This window comes from Colius striatus, unplaced genomic scaffold, assembly GCF_028858725.1.
Source record: "Colius striatus isolate bColStr4 unplaced genomic scaffold, bColStr4.1.hap1 scaffold_40, whole genome shotgun sequence".
Taxonomy (NCBI): Eukaryota; Metazoa; Chordata; class Aves; order Coliiformes; family Coliidae; genus Colius; species Colius striatus.
Genome location: NW_026908523.1, coordinates 1,782,910 through 1,797,539, shown reverse-complemented (window position 1 = coordinate 1,797,539; position 14,630 = coordinate 1,782,910). Strand labels below are relative to the sequence as shown.

The following is a 14,630-nucleotide window of genomic DNA, read 5'->3' as shown; positions in this document are numbered from 1 at the left end:
ATATGTAGGCACTGGAAGGAGGCTGTGTGACATCATAGAGCATCTTGGCACTGCAGCAGTGCTCCGTGAAATGACAGCACTCCAGGACACTGCAGCGGAGTTCTGTGACGTCACATCACCACTGGGCACTGACACATTGCTCTGTGACATTAAAAGATGTAGAATCTTAGAATCATAGAATAATAGACTGGTAGGGGTTGGAAGGGACCTTTAGAGATCATCCAGTCCAACCCCCCAGCAGAAGCAGGGTCACCTAGATCAGGTGGCATAGGAACATGTCCAGGAGGGTCTTGAAGACCTCGAAGAAAGGAGCCTCCACAACTCCTCTGGGCAGCCTGTTCCACTGCTCCGTCACTCTCATGTTGGAGGCCTGTGCTCAGTGGGGTTCCACAGGGATGGGTTCTGGGGCCAGTCTTGTTAAATGCCTTGATCAAGGACCTGGATGAGGGGACAGAGGGACCCTCAGTGAGCTCCCTGATGGCACCAAACTGGGAGCACTGGCTGACTCCCCAGAGGCTGTGCTGCCAGTCAGTGAGAGCTGGACAGGCTGAGAGTTGGGCAGAGAGGAACCTGCTGAGGGTCACCAGGAGTAAGGGCAGAGTCCCCAGCTCCAGAGAGACAGGGAACGGCTGGAGAGAGGCAACACAGGGCTACTGAGATTCTGAGGGGATGTGTGTGAGGAGGAAAGGCTGCGGGCCCTGGGGCTGTTTAGGTAAGAGGAGACTGCAGGGGGTTCTCATTAATACTGACAAATATGTCAGTGGTGGGTGTCAGGGGGCTGGGGCAGCACTTTTGTTCTGTTGTATCCAGTGACAGGACAAGGGCTGATGGAAAGAAGCTGCAACACAAAATGTCCCATTGAAACATGAGCAAAAGCTATTTCCCTGCTGAGGTGAGGGAGCCCTGGCCCGGGCTGCCCAGGGAGGCTGCGGAGGCTCCTTCTCGGCAGGTTTCCAAGCCCAGCTGGACACGCTCCTGTGTGACCTGATCTAGGTGGGACCCGCCTGAGATGGGGGTTGGGCTGGATGAGCTTTAGGGGGTCGCTTCCAACTGCCACCGTTCTGTGACTCTTTTTAGTGACGGCCCTTCCAGCCGCCACCCCCGGGCGATTCTTACGCCTGTGCCCAGAGGTGATGATGCTGCGGGGCGGGAGCGGGAGCGGGAGCAGCGGCAGCCGCGGGACAGGCGCCGCTTCCCCGCGGCCGCCCCGCGGACTCCATTTCCCGTCAGCGCCCGCGCCTCGCTGTCGCGCAAAGCCGCCGGCGGCAGCCGCGGTGCCTGCCGGGAGTCGTAGTCCCAGCGTGCCCCGCGCGGAGCTCGCGCCGCCGCTCGCGCTGCCGGGGGTCTCTCAGCGCGGGGGCGGCGCCGGCGGCTGCTCCCGGGGGTCCCGGCGGAGGCGGCTCCGGCCGTGTCGGGCGAGGAGGAGGCGGCCGAGCTCCCCACGGCTGAGCGCCGGGCGGCGAGCGAGCGCAGGATGGGGGGCGCGTGGCCGGCGGTGAGCGCGGGCCGCGGGCGGGCCGGGGGGCGGCGGGAGGGCGGCGGGGAGGGGGCTCCGCGGCGGGCCGGGGGTGTCCGGTGAGGCGGGGCCGGGCGGAGGCGGCGGCGGGCCCGGGGCGGGCGGCGAGGCCCCGGGAGCCCGAGAGCCGCCCGCGGGCGCCGGTGGGGGGGAGGCGGCCGAACGCGGCTCCGCGGCGGCTCCTCGGGCCCCGGCGGCGGCGCGGAGCGGGGCGGGGGGAGGCGGGGCCGCGCCGTCCCTCCGTGCCGCGGGGGAAAGCGGGAGCGGGGCCCGGGCCCGGCGGGGGCTGCCGCCCGCGGCCCGCCCCGGCGCTGCCCCGCTCCGCTCTTCTGTTCGGGGTTTGACCCGCTCCCGCTTCCCCGCCGCCGCCTCCCGCTGCAGCCGGGCAGCCGCGGCGGAGCGGGACGAGCCCCGGGCAGCCGGGAACGACCGGGCTGGGCCCCGTTCTGCGGCGGGGAGTCTCGGGGGAGGCGGCCCCGGCGCTGGCAGCGGCCTGGGACACGCTTCGCTCACCGCAAACACTTTGTGTCCCGCTCTTCCCCCGCCCCGCGTTATTTCCTTCATGCTGTTGTGTTTAAACGCTGCTTGATGCGGTCCCATGGCGGGGGAGGGGGAGGGAAGTTCAGCCCCAGAGAGGGGTGACAACAGCTCAAAGGGCTCCTGGAGCCCTCCCGGGTCAGGAATTGCTTCGGTAGTGCCGTGTCCCTCTGTCCTGGGTGGGCTCCCTTTGGCCAGGGTTCTTTTTGGGGTGGGAGGTTGCCACTTTGGCTCATCCTCTGTTGCTGCTGCTTTTCCCTCACGGGTGTGTGAGCACGTTTGGGAGAAGCAAACACAGAGCTGTGGTGAACAGTTGGTTGCCCCACAGGTTCTCATCTGAGTCAGGTGTTTTCAGTGATATAAAGGGCTTTGAATTCCCTACAGGAAGCCCCATGAGGGCCATCAGTGGGAGGGGGCTCTTGGTCAGTGCTGTCTGCTCCTTGGGTTCATGTGGTGGGCACAGCTCTTTGCTCCTCTTCCCACTGGGTGTGGTTGAACTTGTCCTACCCTCACCTCTGTGTGTCCCTCTGAACTCCCTCCATTGGGGTTTTATCTGTACTTGCAAGTCTAATCCTCCCTTGTGAATGCTTGTGGCAGGCAGGAAGGTGACAAAAGGAGTTGTGTTGGTGATTTGTCAGGTAGGTGCAAGGCTTTGGGCTCTCACTGAGTGTTGTCAGCACCCTCCTGCTCAGAGCCATCCCCTTCCCCTAAACCACACACCACCAGTCACAGAAACAGCCCCCAGCAGAGGCACTTCCCAAACCAGCCTCTTGCAAAAACCAAGGTGCTCACAGAAAGAGGAGAAGCCGGGAGGGTTTGGAAACATCTGGGGGTAAACTTTGTGAGTCCCTGTGCAGTGTTCCAGCTGGAGCTGTGAAAACCTTCTCCAAGCCTCATTCCAGTGGGGTGTCTGACTGTCCCCAGCCCCTTTCTCTTGATGAGCTGAGTTGAGAGCCTTGTCCTCTTTTAGGAGACAGCCAGATCCTGCAGGTTGCTGGTTGTTGACGTGCTCTGTGTTTGTGTTTCAGGGGCCCTGTGGGCAGTGGTGGAAGCGGCCAGCGCCGGCGCCTCGGTTCTCTGCCTGTGTGAGAAGGGAGATGCCAAGGTCACGGAAGAGACAGGCAAGATGTCCAAGAAGGAAAAAGAAATGAAAACAGGTGAGACCCATCCCCAAACAGATTGTTTCCTTTTCACCCTTTGTTGTGTTTCTGTCTCCCTTTGGGCAGCTGGTGTGAATGGGCAAGGGCACAGAGAGCAGGGCTGTGGCTGGTGTAAGAAATGCTTCATTCTTCCCAGAAAGCCCAGTTTTAACCCAAATCCTGCTGCTGAAGCGTCACTAATGAGCTTCAGCTTCCCAGCTGGATGCATTCAGTCATCCAGGGTGGACAAAAAGGCCAAGGGCATCCTGGCCTGGAACAGGAACAGTGTTGTCAGCAGGAGCAGGGAGCTGATCGTTGCCCTGGACTCGCCTTTGGTGAGGCTGCACCTCCGATACTGTGCTCAGTTCAGGGTCTCTCTCTACAAGAAGGACATGGAGGTGCTGGAGAGGATCCAGAGGCAGCTACCAAGCCAGGAAAGGATTTGGAACACGTCTCAGATGAGGAAGGGCTGAGGGGTCTGGGGCTGTTTAGCCTGGAGAAAAGAAGGCTCAGGGGAGACCTTCTCACTCTCTACATCTACCTGAAAGGAAGCTGCAGCGAGGTGGGGGTCAGTCTGTTCTCCCTGATAACAAGCAATAGAAGAAGAGGAAACAGCCTCAAGTTGTGCCAGGGGAGGTTCAGGCTGGATGTGAGGAGGAATATCTTTACTGACAGGGTTGTCAGGCCTTGGAACAGCTGCCCAGGGAGCTGCTGGAGTCACCATTCCTGGAGGGGTTTCAGAGCCCGGTGGGTGTTGCACAGAGGGCAATGGGCTGGTGGGTGATGGGGCTGGGACAGAGGCTGCACTCCAGGAGCTGAAAGGTCTCTCCCAGCTGAAATGATCCTGTGACTGTGTGATGCCTGTGAAGTGATGTGGCTGTGTTGGGCTGTGCGGGGCTCTGCAGAGAAGGCCGCGTCTAGCCGTGACTGTGGCAGCTGGAGGCAGGGCCTGGCTGCCCCCCACAGAGTCACAGAATGATGGGGCTTGTCAGGAACCTTTAGAGATCTTTCAGCCCAACCCCCTGCTAAGGCAGGTTCTGCTTGGTCAGGGGCACAGGAACGTGTGCAGGTGGGTTTGGAAACCTGCTGAGAAGGAGCCTCCACACCCTCCCTGGGCAGCCTGGGCCAGGGCTCCCTCACATTAACAGGGAAATATGTTCCTTATGTTTAAATGGAAGCTCCTCCTAAAGCCCACAGGGGATACTTGCAGCAGCTTTTCACAGAAGCCAGTGTTTGCCCATGGGATAGAAAGCAGGGGAATCTGGGGCACTTGTGGCAGGTTCTGTCCCTTCCCTGTCCCTCCGGCCATGTGGCCTGTCCAGCCATGCCGGGGTTCCTCTCTGCCTGGACACACTCTGTGTCCAGGCTTTGACCCTAAGCTGTTCCTGCTTTACTTCCTTGGTCTGTGGTTGTTGTTCTGTGGGGACAGGCTGAGCAGGTGTCACCTCCTTCACCCCGTGAGCTGGGGACAAGGAGGGCTGCGTGGGCAGTGCCCGTTGGCTCTGCAGGGCAAGGGCTCAGCAGCTGGAGGCAGGTAGCCACGGCTGCCCACTGCCTGTCCTCAACTTGCCATCTCCTCTGCCAGGAAAGTGCCGGGTCCTTGTTGCTGTTCCGAGGGTGGTGTTTCTCACAGAGCCTGCGGCAGCTGATCTTCAGGATGCTGCAGGAGATCTGCAGCCTACTGGCAGTACCTCCTAGGTAGGCACCGAGCCCTTTGGACTGGCTGTTTCTGCACTGCGTGTGTCTCCTCCTGGAGCTGCAAGGTGCTGCCGGAGCAGCCGGGGCTTCCTGCCCCCGTGGCTGCCGCAGCCGCTGCCCTGGTGCTCTGAGAGACGTGGGCTCCGGCGTCAGGTTTCCCTGCAGCGCTGCGGGTGCAGCTCAGCAGCTCCTGTCAGCCCGGCTGAGCCGGCCGGGCGCTGCCTGCCCCATGCTTCTGCTCTCCCGCAGATTACCTGCTGCTCGGGGGCTTCGTGGCCTTGGGGGTGTGCTCCAGGAACGGCCCAGTGGAGAACCAGCGCAGCATCTGTCGCCTCTGCTGGGGCCTGCAGCTCCTGCTCACGGCTCAGGCATCCAGCTCCATTCTGTGTCCTTGCCCGTGCTGCTCACTGTCGCCTGCACCGAGAACATTGAGCATGTGGCCTCTTGGGCTTCCGCTGCCCACAGGGGAGAACTCTCAGCGCCCTGGCTGGCTCCTGATGCCCCTCTGGCTTTACAGATGGGGAGAGGGGGGCACAGGAGCTGGGGGGTGTGTGGAAGCCGGGCGTGCTGGGGTGGAAGGGCAGATACTGCTTGTGGATTCAAGTCTGTTTCTGGTTTTAATAAAGATGTATTTTGTAGCTCATGAGACCGTCTGTAATTCAATGAGTATCAGAGAATCACAGAATCACAGCATGGTGGGGTTGGAAGGGAGCTGTAGAGATCATCCAGCCCAACCCCCCTGCAGAAGCAGCTCCCACCTAGATCAGGTCACACGGGAACAGTGTCCAAGTGGGTCTTGAAGAGCTCCAAGGAAGGAGCCTCCACACCCTCCCTGGGTAGTTTGTCTGGGACTCCCTCACCCCCTCAGTCTCCTCCAGACTAAACAGCCCCAGGTCCCGCAGCCTTTCCTCGTAAGGAAGATGCTGCAGTCCCCTGATCATCTTGGTGGCCCTGCACTGGCCTCTCTCCAGCAGTTCCCTGTCCCTCTGGAGCTCTGGAGCCCAGAGCTGGACACCTACAGATGAGAGGGGGAGGAGAACCTCCTTTGATCTGCTGCTCATACTCTAGATGCCCCCAGGCTGCCATTGGCTTCTTGCCCATGAGGGCACGTTGCTGGCTCACATTCAGTTTATCAACCAGCACTCCCAGGTCTCTCTCTGCAGAGCTGCTCTCCATCAGGTCACCCTGAGCCTGTCCTGGTGCAGGGGGTTGTTCCTCCCCAGCTGCAGAACTCTGCACTTGTCCTTGTTGAACCTTATGAGGTTCCTCTCTGCCCAACTCTCCAGCTGGTCGAGATCCGCTGAATGGCAGCACAGCCTCTGGGGAATCAGCTGGGGCTGGGCCAGAGCTTGGCAGGGGACAAAGCCAGAAGAGCTGCCCCAAGCTGACCCCAGAGGGATTCCATGCCCTGGGGTGCCCTGCTCAGCAACACAAGCCCAGAGGAAGAAGGAGTCATTGAGTCATTTGTCTTCCAAAGCAGCTGCAGGGCATCCTGAGGCTCTTCTTCCTACAAAGGGGCTGGGCAGCAGGAGTCAAAGGGAAGGAGAGAAGGAAATGTTGTTGTTCCCCTTTGCTGCCACACACAGCCTTTGCTTTTCTTTGTGAAACTGTCTTTATCAGGATATGTGTCATTCCTGCTGCTGCTGGTGGTGTCTGTGCTTACAGTGCTGCTCTGGAAATGTTTGGGTTCCTCTCCCTGCAGCTCAGGCCTGAACCTGCTCTGTCCCAGCTGCAGCCCATCGAGCAGCGAGTGCGAGGCTTCCTCAGAGCTGGCTCGCTCACAGCATCTCTCTGTTGGAACGGGATGCAGTGGGTTTGTGTGGGCAGGTTTGGCAGTGGGGGGCTCCAGGGGTGGATGCTTTAAACAAAGAGCTTCCCCTGTATCTGGCAGGGCCAGGCCAGTCATCTCTGGGCTGGACCCGCTGCTGCCCAAGGCCTGGCCAGTGAGTGATGGAGGTAAGGCCTCTGTGATGGACAGACTGGAGAAGGGGAAGAAGATGCTGCAGCAGAAGGGAGTGAGAAAGTGAGAACATGTCAGGGGTCCCTGTATGTGGGTGTGAGGTGACATCCCTGCAGTGCCCTCCATGGCCGTGGGGCTCAGTGTGGAGCATCCATGTGCAGCGAGGCCGTCCCAGGGGCCAGGAGCTGCGATTGGCGTCTCTGCGAGGCCGAAGGAGCAGCCCTGGCAGGAGCAGTGGGGCTGGGGGTGTGTCGGGGCCCGCGGGGCTGTGCCTGGGCTGGGTGCCAGGAGGAAACCTCAGGCTTCCTGGCCGGGCGCTGTGGGGGAAGCGCAGCGAGTGCTGCGAGGCCGCGGGGGCTGCGGTTTGTGCAGCTGCAGCTGCAGCTCCCGATGCATCTGCCTGCAGGGAACAACGGCCCCTGGGGGACACGGGGACGGTTGGGGACACGCTGGGGCCTCTCCTGCTGCCGGGCTGGGGACGTGTCCCAGCGCGGCTCCTGCCGGGGCCCTGTCCTGAGGCTCTCCAGGAGGGATGTTCCTGCAGGCCGGGGCTGCAGCTCTGCCCCCAGCCCAGGGCTGTCCCACAGGGGCTGCAGCAGGGCAGGGGCTGTTCCCTTTCCACCCCGACACAGAGCCAGTGCAGCCCCACAGCTCGGGGCTGGAGGACACTGCCCTTGTGGGTTCTCTGATGAGTGTAGCCCTGGGGATGCTCAGTGCTCCCAGTGCTCCCAGTTGAGGGCCTGGAGACCCATTTCCCCTCTGCGCCTGCCTCGGCCCATAACTCTGCCCCATGGCAGCAGCCGTGGCACCTGCATTGGGACCGTGGTGTCCCTCATATATGGGCATGAAGGGCACTGGAGAAGCTCATTGGCGGGCTGAGCTGTGTCAGAGGGGAGAGAGCTCCTGATCTCATCTCAAAAGATGATGCTGCTTGGATTGGCTCCTGCAGCTGCGTTGGCATCTCTCAGAGATCTCACCCTCCCATCAGCAGCAGCCCCACGAGGGTGCGGGAGCCGTGCCGGGGACTGGGGAGCAGCAGGGCTGTGCCCGCGGGGCAGGAGGCTCAGGATGGGCACGGAGGGACTCCTGTGGCCTCGGGTGCTGTGGCTGCTCCTCGGGCTGCAGCTGTGCAGGGGTAAGTGCTGGCTCCCTTGTCCCACAGCCCAGGGCCAGTGGGCACCAGCGTGCTCATCGGGATACCTCTGGCAATTCGGTTTCTTCACGGGTGCCGCTGGGACGAGGGGCAGAAGGTGCTCAAGGGAGTCGATGCTGTGCCTGTGTGGGTGGGAGAGGGAGGTGTGGGGCTGGGGCACGGGGCCATACGGGGGTTGCTGTGCTGGGGAGGAGAGAGGGGACATGGGAAAGGGGTGGTTGAATTAGTGGGGATGTGCTGCAGGCTGTGGGGCTGTGAATGGTACAGCAGGTCTGCTGCTGGGCAGCCTCAGCCCTTTGCAGAGCTGGGGAGAAAAGGGACCCCCAGACTGCCCCAGGGACAGCCCAGGATGGGGAGGGCTGTCCCTCAGGTGCCTTTACCTATGGCCTGGGCAGGGGGGACCCCAGAGCTGTCGTCTGGAGCTCGGTGCTCTCCTGACCAGCCCCGTGTTGGCGTTTCAGGGGCTGCAGAGTTGAGGCTGGTGAATGGCGGCAGCCGCTGTGCTGGGAGAGTGGAGGTGGAACACGAGGGACAGTGGGGAACTGTGTGTGCTGATGAATGGGACTTGAAAGATGCTGCAGTGGTTTGCAAGCAGCTGGGATGTGGGTCTGCTGTTCGAGCTTTTTGGAATGCACATTTTGGGGCAGGATCTGGCCCCATTTGGTTGGATGATGTTCGGTGTCGTGGCTCTGAGCCTGCCCTGTCCAACTGTACACACAGAGGATGGGGTGAGCACGACTGTGATCACGATGAGGATGCTGGAGTGAGCTGTTCAGGTAAGAGGCCAGAAAGGGACCTGGCTGTGCCCTCCAGGATCAATGAGTGTGTGTGAGAGCAGGGTCCAGGCTGGCTGGTCACTCTGCCAAGCTGCAGCTGGTGTTGCTGGTGTCTCCAGTCCTGAGAAAGGACAAAAGGAACCCAGCCTGGGTTCTCACCACAAACCTGGACCCTGAGGTTGCTCAGCCCACTCTCAGTTGGTGCCTGGCCTGCCTCCTCCCTGCCCCATTGTCTCTCAGTTCCCATCTTCCTCCTCCCACTCAGCCAGGACCAGTCTGGCATTGCCACGGACCAGCTCCCGTGACCCCTGAGCTGCAGGCAACAGGGACACATCCCATGCAGTTGGGGTGACCTGTTGCTGCACCTTTCCTTCTTACCCCAGCCCCAGCTGCCCTGTGCCACAGGATCTGTGCCAGCACTTGCACTGTCCTCAATGCCCGTCCTTGCCCTGGGAGCTGCTGCAGCCCAGAGCTGCTCCTGGTGTGTCTGTGCCATCAACACCCACTGGGAGCTGCTGGGGGCTTGTGGGACACTTTGTGGCCTCCTTGGAGATGAGGTGGGAGATGAGGTAACTGCCAGCAGGCTCTGGGAACTCACAGGGGGCTTTGTCTGCTCCAGGGTTTGTCCGGCTGGTCGGAGGGGACAACGACTGCTCAGGACACGTGGAGATCCATGATGGGGAGAAGTGGAAAAGTGTCTGTGCCTCAGCCTTTGGTGCCAGAGCTGCTGCTGTGGTCTGCAGGGAGCTGCAGTGTGGGGCAGCCCTGAACATCCAAGGGGCAGCTCGTGATGGAGCCAGCGCCGGTGCCATGTGGGACAGAGAGCTGCAGTGTGCAGGGAATGAACCCTTCCTCCAGTTTTGCCCCAGAGGCCCCTCCTGCGACCAGCTCTGCACCCCCAGAGCTGCTACTTGGCTCAACTGCACACGTAAGGACTCTCACTGGGGTGTAAAACACCAGGGATGTGCTGGGGACAGGGCAGCGGGGCAGGGACCGTGCTGGGCCTGAGGACAGAGGGGCTGATGTGGGGTCTGCAGCCCCACAATGATGCGGGAAGAGGTGGAGGAGGAGGATGGCAGCTCTCCTCCATTTGACCTCTCCCCAGCTCCTGAAGGAGCCAGAGCACAAGTCCAATCCCTTCCATTGTTCTCTGTCTCTGTGCTTGCAGGGTTCAGGCTGGTGAACGGCAGCACGGCGTGCGAGGGGAGGGTGGAGCTGCACGTGCAGGGGACCTGGGGCAGCCTCTGTGCCTCCCGCTGGCACCTCTCTGACGCCCACGTCCTCTGTGGTCACCTGGGCTGTGGCTTTGCCGTGTCCCTTCCCAGAGGAGGGAGTTTTGGGAGAGGAACGGGCCCCGTCTGGAGAGACTCGTTCCGCTGCAGTGGGACTGAAGCCCACCTGGGACAGTGCCCAGTGACCGTGCTGGGGGCCTCCCCGTGCTCCCATGAGGATGCTGCTGCTGTCGTCTGCTCAGGTGAGGGCTGGCAAACCCTGGATTGGCTCCTTTGTCTCCTGGCATGACAGCAGCCCAAGGCAGGGGACCTGGGGCAGGCCCAGGCTGCACTTCCCCCTGCAGAAGCCCTGAGGGCTGCAGAGAGACATTGTCCCTGCCCCCCAGGGCAGTCCCAAGGGCCACCTCCAGGCTCAGGCTCCTTTGATGTTCCCCAGATCGCTGGGTGCGGGACAGGGCTGTGGGGCTCATTCCACCCCTCTGGCTGCAGACAGCCCTGTCCCAGCAACACAGAAATAGCCCCAGGCATGATCTCAGCCCCACGGGGCTGCCTGGCTGCCCCCAGCAGCAGCAGCAGAGCAGAGGGTGAGCCACAGAGCCAGGCTGGGGCTTCTGGTGAGCACCAGCCCCAAACCTGTCATTTCTGCTGGGGCAGACTCCTCAGCTCTGCTCCCTGCCAGGGACACTGGCTTCCAGGGCCCATCTCCAGCAGAGAACCAAAGGTTTAGGTTGGAAAAGGCATCTGAAGGTGCTGGAGTCCCAGCCCTGCCCTCACCCTGCCAAACCCACCACTGACCCAGCACCTCAGCTCCGATCTCAACCTGCTCTAGAGAAACCTGAGCCCAGCCCTGAAGGGATCCCAAAGCCGTGGGGCTGAGGTGCTGAGGGCCGTGGGTCAGTGCTGGGCTGGGCAGGGTGAGGGCAGGACTGGGGCTGCAGCAGCTTCAGGGGCTTTTCCCGTCAGCCCAAAGGGTTGTGTGAGTCCATGATCGGTGATTCCACGACTCCCCAGGCCCCGCTGGCTCCGGGTCCCTGCGGCTGGTGGGGGGAGGGAGCCGGTGCGCCGGGCGAGTGGAGATCTTCCAGCGCGGGACATGGGGCAGAGTCCTGTCTGAGCAGTGGGCCGTGGCGGAGGCCCGTGTGGCGTGTCGGCAGCTGCGGTGCGGAGAGGCAGAGACGGCCTACAAGCCGCCCAAGGCCGAGCAAGGGCCGGGCCCCGTGGGGCTGCGAGGGGTGCGGTGCCAGGGGCACGAGGCCCAGCTGAGCCTCTGCAACGTCTCCTGGCCGGCAGCGGGGGTCGTGGAGGACGTGGGGGTGGTTTGCCAGGGTGAGTGTCCCCACGGGCCCCCCGGGGCACAGGGTGGGTGGGCAGCCGGCCCCCGCCGCCATCTGGGCTCTGTCCCCGCCGCAGGGAGCCGGCGCGTGCGGCTGGCGAACGGGCCCGGGCGCTGCGCCGGGAGAGTGGAGATCTACTCCCAGGGCAGCTGGGGCAGCGTCTGCGACGACGGCCGGGACCTGCCCGATGCCGCCGTCGTGTGCCGGCAGCTGGGCTGCGGAGGGGCCGTGCGGGCCCCGGGCTCTGCCGCCTTTGGGGAGGGCTCCGGGCACATCTGGCTGGACGGCGTCAACTGCTCCGGGGCCGAAGCCGCTCTCTGGGACTGCCCAGCCGGGCCCTGGGGGCGGCACGACTGCGGGCACAAAGAGGACGCCGGAGCCGTCTGCTCAGGTGTGTGGCGGGAGCTGTGGCGGGAGGCTGGTGCTCAGGGAGGCCGGGCCAGCAGGAGAGCCGGGCACGGCCAGCGCTGGCCCGGGCTGCCGCTGAGCTCCTGCGCCGCCACCTCCTGCACACAGCCAGGCACGGGCAGCCCCGGGGCCGCCGGGGTCCCTGGGGAGCTCAGCTGTGCCTGGGGGTGGGCGGCAAGGGCAGCGATGTGCGGCCCTCAGGGACTCGTCTCTCTCCCCTGCCAGAGTTCACGGCCCTGAGGCTGGAGAACAGCGACGGCTGCTCCGGGCGCCTGCAGGTTTTCTACAACGGGACGTGGGGCAGCGTTTGCTCCAACTCCATGACCCCCAAAACGGTGTCACTGGCGTGCGAGGAGCTGGGCTGCGGGAAGGAAGGGACCCTGGAGATACAAGGGCCACGGGGCAGAGTGTCTGGCGCCGCCTGGCTGGACCGTGTGGAGTGTGAGGAGAGACACGGCTCCTTCTGGCTGTGTCCCTCCGATCCCTGGAACCCGCGGTCGTGCGACGAGCTGCGAGATGTGACCCACATCACCTGCCGTGGTAATTCTGAGCTGCACGGGCACCAGCATCCACCCAGCAATTCCTCCCTGCTGGCTGGGATCAGCACTGGGGTGGCAGCAGGAGCAGGGCAGGGATTGTCCCCTGTGCTGGGCTCTGGTGAGGCTGCAGCTCAAGGGATGTGTTCAGTGCTGGGCCCCTCACTCACTGCCAGAGGGACACTGAGGGGCTGCAGCGTGGCCAGAGCTGGGCAGCGGAGCTGGGGAAGGGGCTGAAGCACAAGGGTGCTGGGGAGGGGCTGAGGGAATCGGGGAGTTGAGCCTGGAGAAGAGGAGGCTGAGATGAGACAGGAGTAGTCTGTGCAAAACCCTGCTAGGAGATCGGAGTGATGTTAGGATCGGTCTCTTCTCTCCATTAACGAATGACAGGACAAGAGGAAAAAGACTCAAGTTGTCCCAGGGGAGGTTGAGATTGGAGCTGAGGCAGAACTTTTTCCCTGAGAGGCTTGTCAGCCCCTGTGCCAGGCTGCCCAGGGAGGTGAGGTGTCCCCGTCTCTGGAGGGATCCCAAAGCTGAGGTGCTGAGGGCCGTGGGTCAGTGGTGGGATGGGCAGGGTGAGGGGAGGGCTGGGACTCCAGCAGCCTCAGGGGCTTTTCCTACCGAAATGATTCCATGACTCCATGATTCTCTGATCTCCTTCTGCAGGGACACGGCCCAAAATGACCCCAACCCCGGGCTCCGCGTGCCCCAACGCCACGAGCTGCACAGGTAGGGAGCTGCTCCTCTGCTGCCCCTCTGGCCTGGCAGGGCTGTGCCCACCGTCCCGCTGCCCCAGCAGCTCTGTGCCTCCTGCAGACAGGGAGAGGATCCGCGCCGTGGGAGGAGAGGACGACTGCTCGGGCCGGGTGGAGCTGTGGCACCGCGGCTCCTGGGGGACGGTGTGCGACGACACGTGGGACGTGCGGGATGCCGAGGTGGCCTGCAGGCAGCTGGGCTGTGGGCCCGCCGTGGCCGCCCTGCCCGAGGCTGCCTTTGGGGAGGGCACGGGCCCCATCTGGCTGGAGCAGGTGGAGTGTCGGGGCACAGAGGCGGCTCTGCAGCACTGCTGGGCCTGGCCCAGGGACCGAGGGCTCTGCCGGCACAAGGAGGACGTGGCCGTGCGCTGCGCGGGTGAGTGCAGGGGCTGCAGCTCTGCCCGGGGCACTGCATGGAGCTGGGGCAGGTCCCATCCTGCCCTCAGAGCTCTGGAGAGCGAGGCTGTTCCTGCAGAGCCTGGCAGCCTGGTCCCATGTCGGCAGCAGCTTCTGTGGGGCTGGATGTCCTCCAGCTGCTGCCCGGCCAGGCTCTGCAGCCCCAGGGGCACTTCTGGACCTTGGAGTCCTGGTTGATAAACTGAACATGAGCCAGCAACGTGCCCTCGTGGGCAAGAAGGCCAATGGTATCCTGAGGGCAGCAGGTCGAGAGAGGTTCTACTCCCCCTCTACTCCCCCTCACAAAGAGAAACTCTTACACTATTAGTGTGAGGGAACCCTGGCCCAGGCTGCCCAATGAGGGTGTGGAGGCTCCTTCTCCAAGCCGACCCGGACACGTTCCTCTGCCCCCTGAGCGAGGGGAACCTGCTGTAGCAGGATGTGAGCTGGATGAGTTCTGGAAATCCATTCCAACCCTCACTATCCAATGAGTCTCTGAACTCGCAGGGTGCTGGTGCTGCCCTGGCCAAGGCCCAGAGCAGGGCCCTGGGCTCTGTTGCAGCCCCCTGAGCAGCCCTGTGGAAGGGGTGGTTCAGGGGGGCTGTGCCAGGGGTGTCTGCACACACAGGCCAGGTAAGGGTGGAGGCTCCTGGTACCCACGTACCCCCCTCTCAGCTCATCTCTCCTTCTCCTCCTCTGCAGCTGCGCCCAGGACAGCAGCACCGACCCCTCGAGCAGGTGACGTGTCCTTCCCATCAGCAACGAGTCTCCTCGAGGCCAGGCTGTGACCCAGCCAGAGGGAAGGGGATCCTCACTGGGGGTGAAACTCCCAAGAGGAGGCAGCGGGTTATGGGTGCCGGGGGTGGGGAGGGCTGTGAGTTGCCCACGGTATGATGGGGGTCAGGGCTGGGTGCTCCAGCCACCCACTGCTCCGTGGCCTGGTGCTTCCCTCTGTGTGTCGCTGCCTGTGCAGATCCCACTCGGGGCCGCCCGACCAGCAGCAGAAGCGTCTCGTTGCCCGTCATCATGTGCATGATCCTGGGAGCCCTTGTCTGCCTGCTGCTGGCCCTCCTGGCCTGGAGAGTGCTCAGCGCCAGGGCTGAGCGCAGAGGTGGGTCCTGCCCCACGCTGCCACGGGAAGGTGCCTCTTGGCAGGACCAGGGCGCTGTGGGGTGTGTGTGTCAGCACAG

The 14,630-nt window shown here is 63.1% G+C and overlaps 1 protein-coding gene and 1 long non-coding RNA gene across 3 annotated transcripts; both read left to right on the top strand.

Annotated features, from left to right (window-relative positions):
• The first annotated feature begins 1,317 nt into the window (after window positions 1-1,317).
• On the top strand, window positions 1,318-5,511 carry LOC133629392 (uncharacterized). 2 transcript variants are annotated; one of them, XR_009821014.1, is made up of 4 exons: window positions 1,318-1,495; window positions 3,082-3,210; window positions 4,778-4,890; window positions 5,140-5,511. It is a non-coding gene; the product is annotated as an uncharacterized LOC133629392 (long non-coding RNA). The 2 variants fall into 2 exon arrangements; XR_009821015.1 differs by lacking the exon at window positions 1,318-1,495 and adding an exon at window positions 1,782-2,691.
• A 2,407-nt stretch (window positions 5,512-7,918) lies between these two features.
• Window positions 7,919-14,228, top strand: LOC133629364 (scavenger receptor cysteine-rich type 1 protein M130-like). Its single transcript, XM_062020018.1, has 9 exons — window positions 7,919-7,985; window positions 8,465-8,779; window positions 9,399-9,707; window positions 9,948-10,253; window positions 11,302-11,736; window positions 11,979-12,293; window positions 12,956-13,018; window positions 13,106-13,420; window positions 14,143-14,228. The coding sequence occupies exons 1-9, from the start codon at window positions 7,919-7,921 to the stop codon at window positions 14,226-14,228; spliced, it is 2,211 nt and encodes a 736-aa protein (XP_061876002.1).
• Window positions 14,229-14,630: the final 402 nt, after the last annotated feature.

Coding starts and splice junctions, on each gene's coding strand:
- LOC133629364 (XM_062020018.1), top strand. CDS start 7,919: ATGGGCACGGAGGGACTCCTGTGGCCTCGGGTGCTGTGGCTGCTCCTC. Junction 9,708..9,947: donor TACTTGGCTCAACTGCACAC/GTAAGGACTCTC, acceptor CTGTGCTTGCAG/GGTTCAGGCTGGTGAACGGC. Junction 13,421..14,142: donor CGTGGCCGTGCGCTGCGCGG/GTGAGTGCAGGG, acceptor CCTCCTCTGCAG/CTGCGCCCAGGACAGCAGCA.